Source organism: Manis javanica, chromosome 7 (assembly GCF_040802235.1).
Source record: "Manis javanica isolate MJ-LG chromosome 7, MJ_LKY, whole genome shotgun sequence".
NCBI classification, from domain to species: Eukaryota; Metazoa; Chordata; class Mammalia; order Pholidota; family Manidae; genus Manis; species Manis javanica.
In genome coordinates this window covers 64170063-64192198 of record NC_133162.1, presented here as the reverse complement: position 1 = coordinate 64192198, position 22136 = coordinate 64170063, and the positions used below count along the sequence as shown (strand labels likewise).

General features: G+C 36.2%; 1 protein-coding gene across 4 annotated transcripts in view; it reads right to left on the bottom strand.

Annotated features, from left to right (window-relative positions):
* Positions 1 to 22136, bottom strand: part of A1CF (APOBEC1 complementation factor) — an 85004-nt gene that overhangs the window by 40707 nt on the left and 22161 nt on the right. For all 4 annotated transcript variants that reach the window (XM_017659607.3, XM_073241046.1, XM_073241044.1 and 1 more), the window contains 3 exons: positions 19698 to 19841; positions 5294 to 5428; positions 3343 to 3473 (listed from right to left, as the gene is read on the bottom strand). In XM_017659607.3, the coding sequence (XP_017515096.1) occupies positions 3343 to 3473; positions 5294 to 5428; positions 19698 to 19796 (365 nt within the window). In that variant the 5' untranslated portion in view covers positions 19797 to 19841. The remainder of the gene's footprint in view (positions 1 to 3342; positions 3474 to 5293; positions 5429 to 19697; positions 19842 to 22136) is intronic.

Below are 22136 nucleotides of genomic sequence, written 5' to 3'. Positions count from 1 at the left end.
TTAAAAAAAAAATTAAAAGAATATTGGTTAAAAAAGCCAGTTCACAATATGCTGCTGGATTAAAAAGAGACCCTAAAATAAGTGTGTGAAAAGGCCATTTTGATTAAAACTATATAGAGAATCTAGTGATCATCTTTGGGCAATGGAGTTATGGAGGAATGTTTTCAACTTTTATTACTTTGTGGGTTTTTTTTTTTGCTGTTTACTTTGCATAATCTATTAAGCTGTGTGACTTTGCAATAACACGAATTTATTCAAAATGAGTTAAGATCCTTTAACAGAAACTACTCATTCACGACATATACAGGTGCTCGGTCACATGAGTGGGAGATGACTCTGACTTCTTGGAATTAGTAGCTCTCCATTCTGCGGTAGGCATTCTGGCCAGGACTGGGCCACTGCCCTGATTGTCTTCTGTGCTTTCCTGAAGAACGAGGGCCACAAAACCAGATCTGTGCTAGGTCCCTCTCAGTCTGAATACTGTCCTAAGAATGTGGTATTTCTTTGGGGAGGGAAGGGTTCTGAAAGTGATCTTTTGTTTTTTTGTTTTAATTTAATGCCCTCCCCCATTTCAAGATACTTATTTAGAAATTATTTTTGGTAGAGGGCCAATTAATATCAGTTACCAGCAGGGGGAGCCTACAGTCTCTATGGCTTGTCAGGCATCTTTCCCAGAATCATTTGGAGACAAAAAGCCATCTCTCAAAAGCTGAGGGCAAGACTTTAATGTCTCCAGAAGCCAGGTATTTAAACAATTCTCAGTGAATATTTGATGAGGAGGATGATGATAGGATAATTGTAGGTCTTCTCTGGATAAGAACCTTAACTATCCCCTGAGAAATAGTGGCTAAGAGCAAATCAAAGGTTATTCTCTGTAAGAAAGGTTCTCTCTGGCAGAGTGGAAGTTGGTGAGGTGGGCTTTGGGTATCTTTTCTGCTATTTTATATTCCATTTATCCTACCTCTTAATTTTTAAAGTAATTGTGTCTTCACCTTGCTCCTAGCATCTAAACTGAACTTCAACTGGAATTTTGTTCACCAACTTTCTCTTTCCAAATGCTTTGTTATATTTCTCTTCTTCCTTCTCTACTACTGCCACCACTCTAAACAGCAGCAGATATTTATAGAGCATCTGATATGCTGGACACTGAGCTCTATGTGCATTATCTCATTTATTTTTCATAATACCCTTGTGAAATTTGTGTATTTTTATCTATTTTATAGATAAAGACACTGAAATTTAGAAGGTACTGTTACTTACAATGCACCATAGTAGATTTATTGTATTCACTATTCATACCCCATCTATTTTCAAACAGTATGAACAGGCCCCAGTATGTGACTATATTTTCAGTAGATACAGTAAACCCTGTTGATTTTCTACATGGCCAGTTCTACACCCATCTCAACTTAAATGCCATTTTTGGAATAACCCTTACTATTACAATGTCTGCGTCCCATGAAAGACCAAGGAATGGGGATTCTTCCAATCTCTGAAACTGTATAACTATAATATTAAAAAGATATTAAAGTATAGCTTTTTGTAGCCCTTTCCAAAATACTTTAATATGTATTATTTCATATAATTGATGTTCAGAATTTAATGCATATTATTTCATACGATGGCTATTCAGAACATCTCCATGTGATCAGGTGCTAATGATAAAACCAATGCATAAGAGGTTAGAGGAATTGTCCAAAGGAACCTGTGCTTTGATCTCCTAATCCTACACCAAACAGTTCTCCATATAACAGACAGAGTTCTTCTGGATCCATGAGGACATGTGCGGGAAGGCAGCCTCCCTTATATTTTCTCTAAGACTCTGTTCCAGAATCTAACTTTGGGACTGAATGGCCAGGCTACTAGCAGTTGCCTAATCTGATCAATCTTTGTGGCTAAAGGGTTTTAAGAAAAGCTATCATTAACCTATCACTGCATTCCAAGCACTGAACTAAATAGTAAAAATCTGTATAATATCTCCACAATAAAACCAGCGAAATGAGTATTGTTATCCCCACTTTATAGATGAGGAAATTGAGACTCAGGTTACATTGCTTGCACTCAAATGAAGCCTGTCTGACCCCAAAGCTATTGCTTTTTAATTGCTGCACTAATTTTTCTTCCAGGTGGCCCAGGGCTTCTTTTTAAGAAAGGATTTATGACCATTCCCTCCCAAAGTGAAAGTTTTAGAACTCAGCCCTATTTCCAGGTTATAAAAACCAGTTACTGATTATACAGGGTCAGTTACCCCCTGGAACCCTCACTAGTCCCATGGTTTTAAATGCTGCCTGTATTTGGTCAGCTCCCAAATTTATATTCCAACTGTGGCCTCTCCCCTGACTACAATAACGTCCAGATGGTCACCTCTCCAACATTTCCCCGGGATGACTAATGTACACCTGGAAGTATAAATTGAACCCAAGCTGTGCTTTTCATGTTTCCTGCTATTCTCCCAGTCTTTTCATGCAAACCCTCAGTTTCTTCTCTGAATTCTAAATTCACTCACAGTATTTGACAAAATATATCCCAAATCTGAGCCCTTTTTATCCCCTCCCACTCCACCACTAACGCCCTTGTGCCAGCACTATCATATCCTGTCTCCATCTAGATTATGGCCACTGCTCTCTCACTGGCTTCCCTCCTTCAATCCTCACCCTGCTATAGTCCATTCTTCACCCAACAGCCAGTCATTTTGAGAAGGGTGAATCTAATTGAAATTCTCCTATGATTTTTTTTTATTAGAATAAACCAAAATTCTTAATCATGGAGTACATGGGTCTTCAGCCTTCCTCTCTCTACTGTGTTGTAGCTGACTTTCTGTCACATCCAGCTTGTTCTCATTTTGGGACCTTTGGGAATCATCTTCCTCCAGGTGTGTCATAGCTCACTCTTTCCATTCAAGTATCAGTACAAAGTTTATTTCCCTGGAGAATATTTTCTTAAATGCATCAATTTAGAGTAGCTACCTCCTCTCACAATTTTATCCCATACCAGTTTTATTTTTTCATATTTTTTTCAATAATCTTATGTCCATTTGCTTCCTGTGGAAATAGGAAAATGTACCTTTATATTTCTAGTATTTTGTTGGGGCCTAGGACATATTTATGAAATGAGTAAATTAATTTTGTTTCTTAGGATATTTTACATAGGTTAGGTTGGCACCTTTTATATAGTATTGATACGAAATATGCCTTTAAACTGATTTTTACAAAGGAAAATAACTGAGATTTTTGTTTCTGGTTTGGCTATCTTTCTCATATACTATACTTAACAAACTTGATAGAAGAACAGATACAGGTACATTGTCTGATTCACTTTTCATCTAGAAGAGATGTATCTTACCTAATTTCATAATTATTAAGTTGCTTGATTGCATTCTTGGCTTCTTGCTTATTTGAGAAGGTTACAAATGCATATCCTCTATTGTTGCCATTAAAATCCATCATCATCCTCATTTCATAAATTTTACCAATCTATAAGTAATAGAAAAAGAGAGAATTCATATTTATCCATCTGCCTTCCAAATGAAAACACACAATATTTTCTGATGTCTGTCTCTGCCATATTTGGCATTTGCATCCCATGTGGAATGGTTTGCATATTTTCATGTTGGGATCAGATCTGTTATCTGACATGGGCAAAGTCAAGTTAAAAAAAAAAAAGTCAAGTACAACTGGCATTTCAACCTGAATTAATAGAATATCTTTTGGACAGAGCAAATGACCTTTCACCACACAATTACATCTATGGGTTTATACCATGCCTAAGGGACTTGAAAACAAGTTTGTCATCAGAAGGACAACTTTTGATAGATTTGTCCTTATGCTTTATTTTGGCCTCTGAAATCTCCATAGTTGTGTCTTTACTCAGCTGGCCATACTCTACCACTGATGTTTAAAACAAAAACCAGGAATGCTCATTTGGAACCTTGCTAATCTGACTTGTTGGCTGTCATTTCCCCAATCATGACATCAAGATGAGCACAGATGATGTGCTTCAGAGGGTGATATGGGAGCCCCGCTATTTTCTCAGCTCCTTAGGCTGAGGGTACATGCGAGTTTTAGACAACTGACCCAGGGCAGGACCTCCATGGTAGGAGGGTGCTCACTCTGTTCTTCTGGCTACAGCTTTTCTGCTTTCCCTCCTGCTACCCTAAATGTTCTCTGGCAGTCCAGACTCGGCAGTTTATTATTGCTGCCTGCAGTAAGAAGGGTGGCCCAAATAGATACGAGGCACATGGGGTTGAGGGAGAGAAGAGGTGTCGTTCAGCATATGAGTATATGCTGTTACCTCAGTGGGTGGTCCCCCTTGGCTCAGTTGCTCCTCCGAGGTATTCAGTGATGAACACTTATTGCCTCTGGGTGCATTAGGAAAGAGTTAAACCCTGTTTCATCTCTATGTTTCAACTGTTTCTTACTGTTCATTTTCGAACACCAAGAAACACTTGAATGTAGTACGTAGAATTCTTACAGGATTAAGTTCTCATAATTTATGCACATGCTAAATGAGATTATAAAAAAAATTAGCACTTCTGAATCTGAAGCTGAGTTACGTGCACACATGTGCACACACATACACAACTGATTTTGGCATTTAGGGGAAGAAATAACTCCCATTTTTACTAAGTTTTTTAGGAACGTGGTTGCTTTAAACACTACTTGGTAAATTGAAAAATTTTAATTTTGCATTCTCCCCTTTATTTTGGGTTTAATAACTTATTGGGAATTAAAACTGAGGAAATTTATTTCTTAAGTATATAATGACTTTGAGAGCCCATGTTACTATCTTGTTGATGTATTAGGGTAGACAAATTCAAACTCATAGAAGGAAATTTCATTCTGTATCAGTATGTATAGGCACATGTTTGACTCCTGACAAGAGTATATATTCCTTTTATGTGAAATTGTTGCACTTTATAAAACCACATAAAAATGTTAAGTTGGAGCAATACCTTTTTTAGACAGGTTGTGATAGTGTTATTCTTATCTGAGAGATACGCTGAGTTTGCAGTGAGATGGCTCTGCCAGTGGAGAAAGGGGATCAGCATACAGATTTGAAAGTCACTAGCAGTGGTAGCTCCAGCTGTCAGTAACAGGACCAAGAGCTGAGTCAAGGCAATGACAGTAAGGGCACAATCATTAACAGCTAGGACCATTTTAACTTTGTCCATGTGAGGAATAGCAGGTTGGAAGAGAATTCCTCACTGAGCAAGAAGAATGAGTGTGAATTCAAAGTCAAGAGAAAGTATATTTTCCTTGAAATCTAAGAATATTTATGTTAAATTTGGACTCACTTTTTCACATAAGGGTATGAGTTCATCCTCAAAAAGGTCTCTGGGAAGTTTTCCAATAAAAATTTCACAGCCCCTTTCTGGGGTTGCAGCATCCCATCCAGGGGGAGGGCCGCCGTATTTTCTCTGTCCATTTTCCTGCAAATTCACAATGGGTTGTACGGAGAGAAGAAAACATCTTTAGTTTGAGTTCCACAATTATTTTCAAAATTGCTTCACATTAAGGAGCATATTTGTCTTTGACAAGACTGGTGGCCTGGTCACACGATAAAAGTCAAAGTCCCTTCTATGTGAATTTTAATATGATAATTTGGGCTTCATTGTGAAAACTTGTAAAGTGCTGGAGAAATATAAGGGGTTATGAATTTTGTTGTTGTCATTCAAACTCAACAATATCTGATCATCAAAGGATTTAACTCTAATTTGAATCCAGGGTTCTGATTTAACACTGAAGTCCATGCAGTGTCATGGTAAGGGGTCTGCTTGGCTCTATGACTCATTAGCTTTGGGACCTTGGGCAAATGGCTTGACTTCTTGGAACCATTGTTTTTCATGTAGAAAGTGGGAACAATACTGGCTTTTGATTAAAGGAGGTAATGTATCAAGTATGCATGGTACAGGTCCTGACATGTGGTATCTATTTAGTAGTTATTCTCTTTTTGTCTCCTTGGATTTAGGCTGTGTCATGTGCTACTAGACAAGGCAATGTGAGCCCCTAAATAGAGATATTGTGAAGATTAACATTTGAAAGAGTCAGATGACTAATTTTGGAGATAGCTAGTTGAGGGACTTTAATCTGTTTGCAAAGCTAACAAGATAGGGAGAGGTATTCACTAATGTTGGATCTCTGTGGGGAGCAATGATGTTCTCAGTCCAAACAGAACTGGCTTCTGTTTTTCCCCTTGTGCTCTGACAAACCTTAGCAAACCCAGTGTCTTCTTCAGGGAGGAATAGCACTAGTGTTTCTTGCAGTGCTGTTTTTATTTTTCTAGAGGTTGAAGACCTAAAAGTAACCTCAGGGGTCCCAAAGAGAAGTATGCGCGTATTCTACCACGAGGGATCTGAAATAGTTCATTTGGTGGAGAAGGGTAAATTTACTTTCCACTTAGGCATATCCAGAGCTCTTTCATTATACTTTATTGTGATTTTTTAGAGAAAGGAAAATATAAGGGACCAGTTTACAGTAGTAATCAATAGTCATTGCTAATTTATTCAACAAATACTTTGAAAAGTTTTATAGTATGATACAGGTTGTAGGAAAAATCCCAGTAATGTAAAGGTAAAAATTGTTCAATGCATCACCCCACCCATCTGTAGTAGTTACAGTTGAATTTGCCTGCTTTTCCAAATATTTTCTATGTGCATTCTCAAGACATATTATTTGTTTAAAGAAGTTTTACATGATAGCTGATTGTTGTTTAAGATCAAAGTAAAATACCTTCTAGTTTCACTGTTAAAATTCTACAGGCATCAACTTGAGACTTTCTCAGTTGTAAGTGTTAGCACGAAGGCTTTTTGGCTCACAGCATTAAAATGTCTGTGACTGTGATCACATTTTTATTCCTACCAATTCATATCACGTTGCTTTAAATTAAAGATGTCAGATGAGTGTTGTACCTTGCCTTAATTAATTTTTGCTTCAAGTAACTAGGTGCTTTTCACTTCACTACATATTTAAATATTTGCCTCAAGAGTTTTTCTGTATGTTTTTATTCCCTTATGTGCTTACAGGATTATCTAGTAGCAAAATTTTAGTATTACCGTGACATCTGAGAAATGAAATGTTTTATACTGATAAGTCTTTGAGTACTTAGTTTTTTCTATATCTCAACAAAACTTTCCCCCAAAAATGAAGTTGATATTTTCAGAGACATTAAAGTTTTACTTATTTTATAAAATGTGTCTGTGTGTGTAGCAGTTATTACATGCCAGACATTCTTCTAATCCTCAAACAGTGCCACATCTTAAGGAATGTTACTGTCCCCCTTTTACAGAAGACATGGAAGCCCAGAGAGATTAAGTAATCTCATGAAGTCACATGGTTGAGAAGCAGAGGCGACAGGATTTGACCACAGGCAATCTGGCTTCAGAGTCCATCAGCTTCATCCCTACTTTTTGCCTTGCTATATGGAAGCCTAATCATTTATAACAGATTTATGCATTTAAGTACTTACTTATGAAAAAATTTATCATGCTGTGAAATGGCAAGCTCTCTGCTGCATTTAAAATCCTTCCCAATTTCCTATCACTTATTATACAAATTCTGGGGGAGAACACATCTTGTATCTTTTGCTTGCAGAGAGGCATATTTCTCTTGACAAACTATAATCCTCCTCTGTGGGCCAGCTGTCACTATTTGGTTGATGATAATCCTTCTGAGGCCATTTCTGTATATCTGTAATGTCTAGGGATATACTATTTGAACGATTATTGGAATAAATGTGGTATAACTGACAGTATTTTTACTCCTGAGGTTGAAGAAACCACATTTTCATCCCATAATGTTAAAGTGGCTCTTCCAGAATTTCTGATTAGACAAATTTGTCTGATAGCTTGAAAATAAATAGGCAACCAGCAGGCTGACCTTTTACATTTTCTCTTCAACTTTCCTTCTTGATGTAACTGTGAAAAATGTCACCAAACTGTTTTGTGCATGTCACGTGTGTAGGAGAATTCCTCTGCTTACAAGCCAAAATGATTGGGCAAGAAAGCTTCTTAATTGTCTTTCTGTGGTTTCTTTAAGCACTGGAGATAAATTCCCCAAGAATATTTTTTGGTCACAAAGAGCCTGGCTGCTTCAGAGATGTCACGAAGTTCCCACACTGGGGAGCCACGCTCTACGAACCACCCACCGGGCTTGGAATGCACCAGTGACGGAGCGGAGCGTCAGGCCAGTTTAAGATGGGCACTGGGCGTTAGTCATGGAGTTGGAATAACTGTCCACTACTCAGAAAGGACAGTTAGGAGCTGGATTGCTGGTATTTTAGGTGCTCTTTTTATAGTTGAGTTTAAAATAGATAAAGCTCACTTATAACTGCTCTTCCCCCTCTTGGCTGATGTCCTTCTGCTGGGATGCATTTCACCTCACAGCACAAATGTATTAATAGTTCACAGAGAAAGACTACAGGTTTTTGTTTTCTATGAGAATATGTTCACATAACTCTGGGACTTTTTATTTTTCCAGTTGAACACATGTACGCCGTTTACCCTTTCTAGTCACACATAAATAAGTGAAACCTTCAACACTGTAAATGAAAAATTGAAGACCTAATTCTAACTATAAATCCAGTGGCTTTAACTTAAATATTGGATACTGAGTCTTCCCAGTAACTCAATTTATATGTTAAGAGTGTTTGGAAGTTCCTTCTGCCACAGATATTTTAAACCTTTCATGATAGAATCGTAGAGTCTTTAAGAACTTATGTATACCATCTTGACCTTGGATAAATGACCTGGTATTTAATAAATGATTCTAAGCAATAGAACCTAGCATGAAGGTCAAAATAGACTGAGTTCATTTTGGCCACCTGGCATCTGATATTTTTATACATCTGGGGAATATGAGCAAAACTGCCTTTTCCTATAGGAGTTAAAAATGCCAGATACTTGCTTTCTCAGCTTCTCTTGCAGCTGGGACAGTCATAATTACAATAAAGTATAATTGAGTTCTTGTGAAGAAATTGTAATGGTGCAAACTTTAGTGGTGACTACTCCATAATGCTGGATATTTTCTTATTCCAGATTTGTGATGTGCTTTTGGATTCATTCCTAAAAGTTTACTCTTAAATTTAGTTCTCCCAATCCAAAATTTCTGTAAACCAATATGTTATAATAAATTTTTCTGCCTAATCAGGCAGAGTTGATTTCTGTTCCTTGCACATCAATTATGGTAATAAAAAAACAAAAAATAGCTAGAACAACAGCTAACTGTAATTGAGTCAGGCACTGTGCTAAGGGCTTACATGTTTTAAGTCACTTAATCTTCTCAACAAACATATGAGGATAATACTATTACCACTTTCCTTCTATGGATGAGAAATCTGAGGCACAGGTTGTATGCAAAATCATACAAGCAGTTAAGTGACAAAAACAAAATTTGAATCCTGAGTCTATGCTTGTATTCATGACATTATTTTTCTTTGGTTTTTATGTTAACCTAATATGCTCATTTTATGGACGAGGAAGCTGGGTTTGAAGAAACTGAGTTCAGAAATATTATGTGGCTTGCCTAACGTCACACTGGTTTAATTTATTGCAGAAAACGTTAGACAGAAGTTCCTATGATTCTCAACCTGGTGAACCTTCAGGGCATTCAGAAGTCACAGTGACTTTTCTTAATTCTGCATGTCATGTGTCACACCTATTGTTCAGCAAACATGGAGCCCAAGTGGTTTATAAACTGGAAGGATGTTAATTAATGAACCCTCGTTCAGTCTGGTTTTTTTTTTCCTGAGTAGTGATTTCAATTTCTTTAATGGTTCTTTGGAGATTTTATATTCCAAATCCATAATCAGCTTTTGGTTCTCTTTGGTTCTTTGTTTTTTTCTTGTAAAGAGGAAAGAAATTGTGTGCATTCTCTTAGTAAACTTCCTTCAGATGTTCTACCCATTTTCCAGTTGATTTATATTTATATTTATTTCTGCTCCTGCTAGCTCAGGGACTGGACAATCCACCCATTCTTGTTGGCACTTCAAGCCTTCACAAGCATGCCTCAGCAGGATTGTATGTCAGACTCCTGCAGGATTCTCATATTCGATGCTGATGTATCGAGAACATCTCTCGGGATTGTGTTGATTGCAGTTCATGAATTAACACTATATTTTCCCAGTTATTGATTTGTGAGATGAACTAAAGGTCGTTTTTAGGCATCATTTCTATTACTTGCTACCTATATATCTTTTCATATACTAGGGTTCAAGTCAAATCTGTGGGGGGCCTTAAATAAGATATACCAAAGGATCCTTTTGGGATATAGTTTACTTTGGCTTGTTTGTGACATTTTTGTTGCCTGAGGGCAACAGACAGTGCTGTAAGGAATATTCATTTGATTAATTGCATATAAAAGATAATGATTTGTTTTGGGTATTGTCTCTTTACCTTCACATCTTGTTAGGATCAGTGGCTTCATGTTGGTAAAATCTATTTTAGGCTGAAAATTCCTAGAAAGTAGAATTTATTTAACTTACATACTGTAGAAGTTGGCATTACCCTTATTAGTTGCTACTTAGAATCCTTACAAGGCATATGGAATATGCGTGCCTGATTTTTCTAAAAATAGAACAGTAACAACTCTAATATAAATACTGAATAAATAAGATATTGAAATTGTAGAAATGTGAAACTACAGTTAGCAACAGAAAAGCTAGAGCATGAACTTAATATGCAAATATAAGTTTAGCTTTATCATGATATAGCCTAGTGTTTTTCAAGATGTGGTATGAGAGATGATTATTAGGTAGTGTAATAGGCCAATGTTTATTTTAATGGTTATGCATTTTATTGTACATTAGGAAAAACTATCTCATAAAGCCTGTGACTTTTCCATTTATATAAGTGAGAAAAAGTTTACTTCTAAAATTAACTAAAATAGAAATAGTGAGTTGATTTAATGAATTCTAAATAAATAATATTATAGGTGCCTTGTGTTTATGGCAAAAATTATGAAGAAAAATGCAAATTGCTTTTGTCTCTTGAAAATGTTTGACTCACCACAAAGCCCTCACGTATGACCTTAAGTGTATGATACAGCTTCCATGAAAATGACTTTTAGTAAATCATGAATCTTGTTCCTGTCTCTCTTTGGAGGGCTGACCATTGAACACCTATTGCCTAGGAAAACACTCCTTGCTTCATTTCAAGTTACTAAGTGTCTCATGGAGGCAGAGCAAATTTATGTTATCAAACGATGTGCTTAATAATATCACCTTTTAATACTTCCCCTTTTCTGTAAGGTTTGTATGTGACAAACCTTTAGGAATTCAGTATCTCAATATTTGAAGTATTCAAAAGCAAACAGTCTTTTAAAAATAACTTATAAAAAGTTTTATGAAATTCAAGGTTTTGGCCAGTTTGTGGGCAAGTTAAATTCAAGAGTATCCTTACACAAAATTAGAAATCAGAAAACATTTTTTGGATGTGTAGGTATATTTCTACATAAGAGAACAAGTAAAATGCCAACTCACTTCTAAGACTCTGTTCACCTTTTGCAGCAAAGTTCCCCTAATAATGGACTGCAAGACATGTATTTATGAGACCAGGTTTTTTCTGTGTACATACTTCTGGCTCTGGACATGTGTCTTGACACAGTGTTCCAGTTTATAGGAACTTCTCAATTCCATCCAAGAAATAACTAGGTGAAAGTTTTGGTGATTCCTTTATCCATTTTGGGCTTTTTTTCCTTAGAAGTGTATAATTTATTCATTGGCCTAATCAAATTTTTAATGATAGATACAACTTGCCTTGCCTTTCTGAATGGACTAATATAGTAGATCTGGTTAAATTATATAAAGCTGTCCACATGCAAATAAAGATATTTGTCTCTGCACAGATAAAGAACATTTGGTTGGTATAATTGCTCTGCTATCCTTTCCTACTTCAACATATGCCAAGAAGAATTCCATCTAATACACCTGTTTTTTGGAATGTGAAAAGTTCAATATGGTAATTATTCTTACTACATTCCCATGAATTGTAATTTCTGACCAGTAAGCAACTTTGTAAGCCCTGATTTTAAACTCTTCATTTACAAAGGAATATGCTGACTAGGTGATTGCAAATCTCCTGTGAAGGTGTTTGGATGTTTGTGAAACGGAGGCTGCCTTTGACACATATTTGAACATGGGAAAATGTTCATAGGATGTTTGGGAGTTAGTCAATAGGATCCTTAAAGGAAATGTTGTAGGGACTTCTAAAATCGGTATATCTCCAATTGCAAATCCACGTAACACCTATTGCATTAACTACTTAATGACTTTCTTTGCATTGATTTACTTAAATCTGTGCACAACCAAAAACATGTATCATTCTTATGAGTGGATTTTCAATATTGTTTTCCACAAATGTAATTATAAAAACAGTTGGTAAAGAGGGAAATCATGATCAAATGCTGCTATATACTGTTGTCTTCTAAAAGCTTTGAGCCCTAGTCTTGTTCTCTTTGCTTAAAAAGATTAGCAGGGGCTGGAAAGATGTTTAAGACATACCTCTAACAACTAACTTTTCTCAGAAAGCTTGAAGAAGAATTGAACTGTGGAATAATTTTCTTACTGTGAGATTTAGTCATTTATGGTGTGTCAATGTACCATTTAACAACATCTCAATTCTCTGCCCCGCACCTTAGAAATCGTGTTAAAAAGCTGCTGAAATACTACCCAAGTTCATGATTGAGTGGTTCTGTGGTGTCATTTTTCCTTCCTTGCCTAGCTATCTTGGAAAAGTATTTTTGTATCTCGTAATGGTGAGCATTTAGGTTTTTAAGATGAAAGGTTACTTATTTTTGGTTGCTGATCAGTATTAAGCAGGTAACAACTTAAAACATTTTGAAGTTGCCTGCCAAGTCCTAAGTTTAAACAAGCAGTCCATGCTTCTGTGTATTTGAGTCATGAAATTCACACCTATTTTTAAGGTGATCAATAAATGGAAAACCTCATGTGCTTCTAGTTCAAGGTAAAGCAAAGATTTTGGACCTAATATTGAAAACGTCATATAACACCACCTCTCTATTAGGCTATTGGAAGAGAAATTCATTGCTGTTTGAAATGAGCTGCTGGAAGGCATTTGTTTCTTAGGATGCTAAAGTTCGCCTCACATGTCAGGCACACACATTTTCCACAAAATGGTTCACAGAACTATTACTTCATTTGGAGTCTTCCACACCATGCTATGGCATTTCTGACTAGTAGAAGCAAAGCTTCTGAGGGACCTTAAAATAAAGTTGGCCAGTGGGTGGGTGGGGTGATAAGCTTAGGGAAACATGTGCCCATGGTGATCTGGTCCCATCCTGTTCTGATGCTTCTTTACCTATTTAAAGAATTAGTATTCATGTACTTGGTGAATGACCTAGGTCTTCAGATAGCAGGGATATAAGTAGGTGGTGAGAAAAGGCAATAGAAGAAAAAGTAGGACCGAGGAGCTATATTTCAACATGAAGTCAAATCCCTATTTCTGTTCCTAGGATTTTTGTTTGGTGGTTGGAAAAGAATGTCATTGCCACAGCATTCTTCATCTGCTGCTCACTGAGCTAATCTAGAGGAAGGATTTTGTAAACACTGGGATCCTAAGTTACTTATTATTTATTGTGTTATTTGTAAAAATAATTATAAATTGAGAAATACCCAAGTAAAATAACTAAAATATATTTTTACCAAACCCAAGAGATGGGAGAGCTAACTTAATTTGGGATACCATTACAAGAGGGATGATATTGTAACTGGATTTGTGTTGATCTAGCACTATTCTTTGCACATTATGACTTGTGCATGTTTGACATATTGAACAAATGAGAACTACAATATGTGGTTGCACTGAAACTCCATATAAGAGAGCATGCATAGCAAGCAAATTTGAGTTGTGGAAATTAAAGGCTGTGTTTTATTCCTGATTTGAGGGAATTATTCCCAGGGAACCAGGCTCATGGCTGACTAATAGAGGAAGGGAAGGATGAAGGCTATTAATTTCCTATTTATCTGTAGTAATCTTACTTCATCTTTGGAATTAAGACATGCTAATGTCTTTACTGCTCCAAAGTGTTGTGTGCTTTGTAAATGCTTTGCTTAAGTAGTACTTCCCAGGTGGTTGCCTCTTGCAAGGGTACAAACCTTGCAAGTTTTGTTTGCTCTCATCCTCTAAATCTCAGCTTCAGCATCACCTTGTTGGAAGAAGGTTACCTGCCATGTTCATGACATTCATGGCACTTAGCATGATCTGTGATTAATTTGTTTGCTTCTATACTTTTTCTATCTTCCCTTGAGAATAATCTTCATGAAGGAAGAAATCATGCCTCTCTTTGTGGGATCAATGAATGAATGAAGAAGGGAATGTGTGAGGGCCCTGGCTTGTGTTGGCATGAGTCATGAAGTGGTGGCATAAAGGATGCCATCCCTGCCTTTAAGGAAGCTTAAACACTCATCTACATTAGAGGGAATTTTCTTTAACAATGATTAGTGTCCAACACAGTGTACTAGATTAAGGGTTAGAGTTGGGGCCAACAAACTTTCTGCAAAGGGCCAGATAGTTGACATTTCAGATTTAAAAAGAAAATCAATCCTTTAAACATGTGAAAACTATTCATAGCTTGCAATCACTACATAACAGGCTGGAGGCACCTTGGTAATGGATCAGTTTGCTGACCTCTGGTTTATATCTCTGCTGGAGTATATACCTCTGGGGCTTGTTTTCTAACTGCAGATGGAAAGGGTTGGACTTTGTCAATATTAAGCAAATTTCAAACATACAAAGACTTGGAAGAATACCCTAATGAATGTAGGTTCCTATCATCCATCATCAATAATGCTGTTTACTTCATGAAATTTTCCCAGTTTTTCTACTTTTAACTGGATACATCTTAGAATTTTTTTTCCTTACAATGAAAATAACCTGTATTTATTAAGAAAGTTTGGAAGATAAAGAACAAGAAAAAAATCACCCTAATCAGAGATTACATTTTATTATTTCCCAGTAATTTTTTTATTGTGCATGAATAATTTCTTAAAATATTATTTGGAAACAGATATACATTAGGATATTTATATATCCTAATTTTTAACTAAACATAAAAATTTGGACGTTTCTGTGTTTCAGTTTGAAATTATTTTATGTGACTATTTAATTTGGAAATATACGGGTGATCATATTTTATGTGACCAGTAAAATTTGATTGGACATTTTGGAATATGCTTAGTTTTTAAACATTATAAATTCCACTGTGATGAATATCCTCATACCTAATATGTTTCCTCATTCCTTAGACCAAAGAGTATGATCAGTGTTCAAGGCTCTGTACAGAAAGATAGCACCTGCTGTATGAGCCATTTGATGCTGCCTTATATAGTCATTTTTAATTTTGGATAAGTTCATTTTCATCCCAACTACTTCATATGCACTTTAGGTCAAGTGCCACATCTCATACTTCTGTAATTCCAATGTCTGACACTAATACACTGTGTTCAATGATAGGGACTGAGAAACGAAATAGAAAAATGGAACAAAAATACCTATGTTGACATAGGACAACCACTGATTTCTGAAAGCACCAGGCCTCTTATACCTCATCAAAATTTATTGTGTTGTAATGATTTTTAGAAAGTAGTCTATCAATAGTGTAACTGGACAAACTGATAGTGAACACCACATTTTAAAGCATTTAAAAATAGTGTATAAATATCCTGAATATATTAAAAAATATTTAGGCTACTTAGAGATGATCTTTATTAAATATGTATTTAGCCTTAATTGTAGTAGCATTGATATCGATGTAAACTGACCCCACAATTGTGTGGAAAACTTTCTGAAAATGTTCATCTAGGAAATGTGTTTTCTTAGTTTTAAGGAGAAAATTCCAAATAGAAAGAGCATCCATGTCACAGAGCTTATACCCCACGTCATTAATGCATTCTTGAGGGAAGGATCATCATAATTTATTTTTTCTTTGACTCTCCAAGAAATATATACTAGTTATAACAAATGTGGGTAGTACAGTTAAGAGTAGAAAAAGTTGGTGTGTGTGGGAGTGAAGTAGCACACTAACTCCATTGCCTAGAGACAGACTATTTAAGAGTTAGTGTCACAGCACATTAACCTCCAAAATATTTCTATGTGGCATAATGACATTGTGAGGTTGAAAGTTAATTTGTCAACATTATAAAAACTTTTTTTATCAATACTTAATGAATATCTACTATATTCAGTACTGTGTAAGTTTCTTTCCTTCTCTGAAGTACTTTTAAAAGATTTTCAGCTATCAATATCCAAAGAGATGAATTATAAAAACCTATCACAAAATTTATTTTCAGACTCTCATAAACACATGTTGTTGCATCAGTTGTGACATAAAAGACTGGCCCACGTTTTTAAATAACCTGCAAAATTCTATTTTGACAGCTGTATTTGTCCTGCTAATGATAAGAGCATAAATTAGTCACCCATTGGTTTTTTGAATTCTTGTTCTGCAAGTTGATAGTCAACATTCAATGTCAGACTGGATGACACAACAAGAACAAATCCTTCAAACCTTAACTTAGCAAATTCTGTAGCATTTTAGATGATCATTTTATGGGTATACTCCTTGAATTGTATTAAGAGGTTTTTTTATCTTCATTTTTTACAGGTTTTTGAAAGAGATGTTGCCTTCTTGTTTTGATAATGTTTCCTATAACCCAGAATAGGAGGACTGAGGTATTGAGAAGGCTAAAGGATTTTTCCCTTAGTTACAAAGAGTTCAAGGCTGTGTCTCAACATGTGCTGGTCTCTCTTACAATCACTTTATCCAAAATGGGCCACTTTACTGACTGATAACTAGGTTGAGCAGATAGAAGAATCACAGCACCATGACTAATAGAGTTGGGGTGGAACTAGGCCAATTTTCTGGAAATTAAGGCTGAGAATTGTTAAGATCACCCAACATATATATGTTAGAGACAGGGCCAAATTATAGGCTCTGATTTGAAGTCTTAGGTGACTTGTTTAATACTTTACAGCCACAATTAGAGATTTTCCTAATTCATTAAAAATGACTAAACTGTGTCCTGTATGTATTTACATCTTGATTAGAGGCTTTAAGATCTAGATAACTAGGTTTTAGAATTTTGTTAATGTCTACATTGCAGAATTTCTGATCCAAATAGTCCATTTTGCTAACAAATAAATATTACTTAGAGTGAATCATGTTACAAAGTTACAAAGTTGAGGCTCAACAATTTTTTTTTCTGTGCCCTGGCATGCTAATCTCTAAAATTGCAATCTTAAAGATAATATTATAACAGCTGTTAGTTTTGCAAATCCTGTGAGGAATTTTGGCCAATAGCAGAGGAATTATAGCCTCTAAATCTTGAGCAACATCCCTAACCATCTTGGGCCTTGTTGTCCTTATTTGGACTGGATGCTCATAGTAGCTACCTCTTAGTACTGTTATAAGGGGCAGATGAATTAATATATACAAAGTACTTAGAATATGTGCCCAATAAATGTTCATCATTTTGTTGTTATCATTGTCATTAACTTGTGATCTAAATCCTCACTAACATTTTCTGAATGTAACTGAATAAATAAGATCAAAGTAATATACAGATCGGCCATATATTTTTAGAGTTATTTTATTTGAAAAAATAATTAAAAAGCCTTGTCTTTTTTTCCCCCTCTATAAATACAAAAGTTCTTAAATAATACAATAAAGTTTGTAAAATTATCTTAATTGCTTTTGGGTCTTTAACAATATTATTTGCAAACTTTTTAGATGGCTGTAATAATAATATAATTTTCTGTCCTTGAGAGTTTAAATGATCGCATAATGACTAAAGACTATTTCATTTGTAACAGAATTTTAAGATGATGGGACTCTTTTGGCCCCTGGTCTAGATGTGAAAGCATCACTGGCCCACCAAGCAGGGTGAGGAGGTAGCAGGAAACCATTTTGTTTTCTATTCTTGACTGACACCCGCCTTTCCTTCCTCATCTCTGAGTTTAGGAAAGAGGTTGGAGAGTCTGTGAGGAGGTTTTGGAGTTCATCCAAACATATTTGGAGACCACTGCTGGTGTGTTGTGAATCTTCCTTGCCCTTAAGTGAGAGAGGTATTCAACTGCTCTCACTTTACCTGAGGCAGGAGAGAGGGAGAGAAGCAGTCAGGAAACCACTCCAAGAGCTTGATATGTGCTCCCTGCATTTGGGGGCACACTAGGTTGGTGGGTCTACCTCACTCCTGAAATAACTAATGATGAACAAGGGGTTGGCCTACTGTTTTGATGTTGATGAAAAATGGTGGTTTTGTGCCACCTGCACTTCCAGATTTTGCACGGTGAGAGAATGTGTGACTGTTTCTAGGAGACTAGAGTTCGGTGTGTGGGAATCGGGTTATCTTTCATCTTTTCCAAGAAGGCTGCTTGGAGTGTCAAAAAGAGCTTTGTAGAAGGAGACTGAGGCCCAGGAACTGGCCAGCTGGAGGAGAGATTCCCAGCAACGCAATTAAGGATGTCTCTCATGAGCCCACAAGGCACCCCATGAGCTTTCCATACCTGCCAGACCCAGATGGCTCAGTGCCAATTATCAGTCAAGTAAAAATTTCACTGTCTGCTCTCTGCTTTTATCCCTCCTTTCAGCTTCAAGTCTGAGTAAGAAATCATAGTTAGCAAACTGGCGGAGGAAACTATGCTTCTGAGAGAGTAAAGGAAGAAAATAGGAAAGAAATTATCCTCCGCCCTGCCACACTTGGGAAAGGGCAATAGTTATAATTTTGAAGTTGTTATTATTACACTGGACTAGACATTTTAATGTTTAATGGAGGATCTTTCATTATCTGAAAGTTATCTGAAAAGTTGTGAGACTTGCTCTGAAGTTCATCTGGGGCAGTGTCTCGGCAGACCAGTGTCTAGAATAAAATTAAATGGACAATTTATATTGTTTTAGGATGAATATTTCTCATGAAGTTCTTGTTGATTGTGAAGATTATATATTCATATGTGAGAATTAAAATACTTCCTTACTGTAAAAAGAGCAACATTATTTCTTCACACAAGATATGTCTCATACTAGTTTGCTTTGTAATGTACCATAAAGTCTCTAAAGGAGGCTATCATAGAGGCAATAATAATATACAGATAATTCTTAACAACTAAACTGTGAATAGACATTTTTAAATTATTTCTTTCTTCCTTTTCAAAAATGTTGACCATAGAGAGAAATTATCATATATCTAAACTGGTTGGGTAGGTGTTAAGAGAAAACATCCTGAAGTAGCTAGGTTGACCAAATGATCAGTCCTTGGAGCCTACATCTAGAAGTCTTCCTACATCTGCAGTAGGAAATCTCTCTGGAACCTCAGGCTAGTTCCTAGAGAGTTTTTTCTCTGCTGATTCTTAAAACACTAGTTTGGTTCTACATTAGAACCTTTGAGTGACAAATTCCAGCTTCTTTTTCATCTACTAAAACGGCCTTTCAAAATTGTGACTGTCTCTGTGCATATGGACATCAATTTTGCTTTCAAATGACAAGGTGGAGTTGGAAACCAAAAATGGGGAGGACATCGCCTTCAGGGTTGCTTACAAAACTGAAATGATGCAACTTCCTTTCCCAGTGGAAAGAACATCCATCTAAAGAGTTATATACTGACCATTCAATTTGCATCTTAGGACCACTCCCACTCCCACCATTCCGCGGATCCAGCGGTGGGTCTCAGCACATGTCACAAGAAGTTCCTACCTGGACCAAGCTATATCCTGTGCGCTGGACCAGGGCGCGGAGGGCTGCTTCCTTCTGGGTGCCGCTCAATCCATCCCCGGATTTGTGATTTGATTCCATTGAGAGTGATTATCAGCAAAAAATCAGGTTAATTAGGATTGCTCACTGAAACCAAATTTAAGATAAATTAAGTAAATTACTATTGCCAAGTCCAAACTTGTCCTTTTCATGAAGGACATCTTTAGGAAACATTCTCTATAAATGAGTCATTAAAGTTGCAACTAACAGCCACACACAAACACGGCCAGTTAAGTATCCTCATTAAAGAGTTTTTTAAAGATGTTCAATTTTAGCTGAAATTTAGAAGTCAAAAATGAATAATAATGCTTCTCCAATTAGAATGCAGGTCAGTAGTTCTTATTTCAATTATTTCAGAATGTCACCAAATGCTCAAAAACAAATTAGCTCATGTTGATTAAAATAATGTGCAGAAGGGTCCTTGCAGATATGGGAAGGGGACACTGTTGCCAGCTCAAGTCATCTAGAATATGATATCAAAATCCTGTCTATGTATATAGGTATAAATATGCAATTTCAGCATTTTATTGTCTGTATTCCATAGGGGAACATGATTGGAACCCCATTCCAAATATGATAGTTGCTCAACTCCATGGCAAGGATATGTCCATCCTGAGTGTTTCAGGCTATGGCAGTGTGAGACATTGGAGGCTCACATATACATAGGCTGTTGTACAACACAGACCTGCTAGGTCAGAGGGTGCGGGGCTCAGTGAAGGTTCTGTGCTGCATTTTCACTCTGTTTAATGTGCTCTGCCAAACAAGTCAGGGGAAATGTGTTTTACAATGATTCATATTACATGAAAACCTAATGTATTTCACTATTGGCCCTTTTAAAACTTTTCCATCCTATGTGCTGAGAATTCCTATACTGCTTTTGACTGGTAATTAAAGATTCAGGATGAAGAGACCATTAATATAAGAAATGGGTAAAAAAATCAGATGACAAAGTGAAGCTGAGGTGATCATGCCACTTCAAAGTATTCTGTTAAAGTAATAAAATAAAAAATGTCCCCAAATTAATAGGCAAGCATCATCTAGAAAGTAATCTTTTCAACCCATTTTGGAAGACCAAAGGAAAAATGAGATTCCAGAGAGTATTATTAGCTGTTATAAGGATAGAATAATTTCATGCTCTGCATATGAGCGTGGCCATTCTTGCCCTCAATTTTTCTAACAATTCATCCTTGCTTCTGACCTAGGTCAATTCAGTTTTTACTTAGTCATTCTTTCAAGAAGCACTATTGTCTGTATGCCAGCCTCATTCCCCTGCCCAGCTTTAGGGCACTGTATTTCACGGACAGTTGGCTAATTCAGTTAAACACCAGTTTCTGTGTCTGTACTTTGCAGAAGGCAGTGTTTTTGTTTGTTTGTTTGTTTTTTAGTCCTAATTTTGTATCTTGGCTAAAACAAATTACAAAGCATTTTTCTGGCAGTAGTAATTTGATGTACATGTAGCAATCCAGGTTGAGGTATAGTGCTTTACTTACACATTTATAGTGTAAATACTCTTTCTATGGATGCTACAGGGTAGGGGTAAAATGAGACCCGGACTTAGTTTATAATTCTAACCTGGTGAATACAGTCATAGAAATCTCTATGAAACAATATAAGTTCTCTTAAAAAATAAAACCATGAAAGGTATTTTGAAGGTATTTACAAGGAAAACTACACCCTAAGAGAAAAATCTAACTCTTGCTCTTGCTCTTTTCCCAACTGTTGCTAAATTGATCTGGATACTCTCAAACTCTCCCGCATGCTGGACTTAACCTGCAAGAGCAGGGGGGCCACAGATGGACTAGAGTCTGAAGAGGTTAGTCGTGTGTGTCTTACAGGTATTTGAAGGCAAAAGTCTATTGTTTTTTTGGCCAAGTTGTAGATTTGCTCTTTGTTGAACTTGATCTTTTCCATCAAAAAGATGTTCTGAAATGATGTCACAGTGAAATGACAAGTTTTATTTGCAAAGCCTGCCTGTAGTTTTGGTTAATTATTAGGAAAGATTATTAAAGATATCTTGACATCAGAAAGGTCTTTGGGTTACATGTAAGTTCACTGTGACATTTTTGAGGAAATCTGTAAAATATCTCAGTATAGTGTGAAGTCATTGGAAATCAGGACACAGAAGTAGAATTCTACAAGAGACTCTAGATCCCAGTGCTTATTTCTCAAAAGCAACCCTTAATCCCAACATTGACCTAATCTAAGGGGTGAACTTGAATCTCAGAAAAGCATTTTTTTTAAGCAAGTCAAATTTTTGTTAAAAATTTTGGTCAGTTTGAATGGTTTTGAAGGACATTTTCAAATTTATCACCTTGTAAATTCTTCAGATATGAGACTATCACATTTTGAAAGAGTAATTTCCAATGTAATTTATTGAGGCAA